The sequence below is a fragment of the Pygoscelis adeliae genome, unplaced genomic scaffold (assembly GCF_000699105.1).
Source record: "Pygoscelis adeliae isolate BGI_AS28 unplaced genomic scaffold, ASM69910v1 Scaffold537, whole genome shotgun sequence".
Classification (NCBI taxonomy): Eukaryota; Metazoa; Chordata; class Aves; order Sphenisciformes; family Spheniscidae; genus Pygoscelis; species Pygoscelis adeliae.
The window spans coordinates 358,194-359,476 of NW_008825213.1; the positions used below are offsets into that span (position 1 = coordinate 358,194).

A 1,283-nucleotide genomic window follows, 5' to 3' on the forward strand; every position below is an offset into this window, starting at 1 on the left:
ACCGCCAGGCCTAGGGAGGGCAAGAGGCGCGACTGAGGCTGGGGCAACCGAGGGGCTCGATGATGCTGAATCCAGGGGGGTCCAACCCCACCACCACCCCCGGCAAGGGCACCCTGCCGCTCCCTGCCTGCTCTCCAGAGACATCCCTGGGCTGGTGGCACAGGCAGCGCTCCAGGATCTCCGAGCAGCAGCAGAGTAGCCCGGGAGCCTGGCACAAGACTCCCTGGGGACTTTGGGCCCCCCTGGATTAGATGCACAAAGGCAACCCGAAAGGACCAGGGGAAGGAGCTTCTCTTCATCTGGACTTCGCACTATTTCTCCATCCCCACCCAAAATCTCTCTTGCAGTTCATTTTCACTCGCGGTCCCTGAGGCATCGGGGCGGCGCAGTGGGCACAGGCATCCCAGTGAACAGAGTTTGTCTCCAGACTGTGTAGCTCTTGAATTCAGTTAATGGTTTTATTTCAAGCAAATCACGAGAGAAGTGTATTCTGGGTTAATGAAGCCAGGCTGCTGCCGTCCTCAGAGGGTCATTAGGGGAATGACCACCGCGACCTCGCTGGGCCCCGGTGCCATCGCTGCAGGGTGGCGCGAAGCTTGCTGGTAACAAAACAGGGCTGGAGAGCCCATCACCCGGGGGTCCCTTCGGGCCTTGCCTTCACAGAGTCGCTTTTAGGAACGAAACACAAGTGCAATATCACGCAGCGCTGTAGCAACTACAGGAGACGTTCACAGCCCCAACCCACGGCAGGTTTAAGTATTTGCTAAATCAATAGAGGTTAAAATAAACTATTTTCATTTTTAATAAGGTATTAAACTGAATGTTTTAAAAAAAAAAAAACAAACAAAAAAAGATGTTGTCGGTGGCTCTGGGACCCCATGTCTGGGACATCACACCCGAACAGCCTCACCCCCTGCTGACAGTGGCCCATCCCTCTCCCCTCCCAGAGGTGGTCAGCGCCAAGGAAGAGGAGGTCCAAGAAGTGATGACTGCCCAGCCCGCCCAGCCCGAGAGCAGCATGTTCGAGGAAAATGATGGTGACGACGATGGTGATGATGACGGCGATGCTGACAGCAACCTGGTACAGGTCCGGGTTGGGGGGAGAAACAGCATCCTCAGGGCACCTCCCGTGGGCGGAGGGGGGGGAGCATCTTGTCCCCAGGGGGAGGGATGGAGAGGGGTCCCCAGACCCTTGGGCTGTGTCACCGGAGCCTGGTCCCCTCCGTGTCCCACCCCCCCAGGCAGAGCCCTGGATCTTCAAGAAGTGGTTTGGCCGCTCGGCA

At 57.6% G+C, this 1,283-nt stretch overlaps 1 protein-coding gene across 1 annotated transcript in view; it reads left to right on the forward strand.

The window, feature by feature from the left end:
• Window positions 1-1,283, forward strand: part of LOC103921164 — a 10,366-nt gene that overhangs the window by 8,231 nt on the left and 852 nt on the right. The window contains exons 7-8 of the mRNA XM_009329082.1: window positions 948-1,081; window positions 1,242-1,280. Coding sequence (XP_009327357.1) covers window positions 948-1,081; window positions 1,242-1,280 — 173 coding nt within the window. The remainder of the gene's footprint in view (window positions 1-947; window positions 1,082-1,241; window positions 1,281-1,283) is intronic.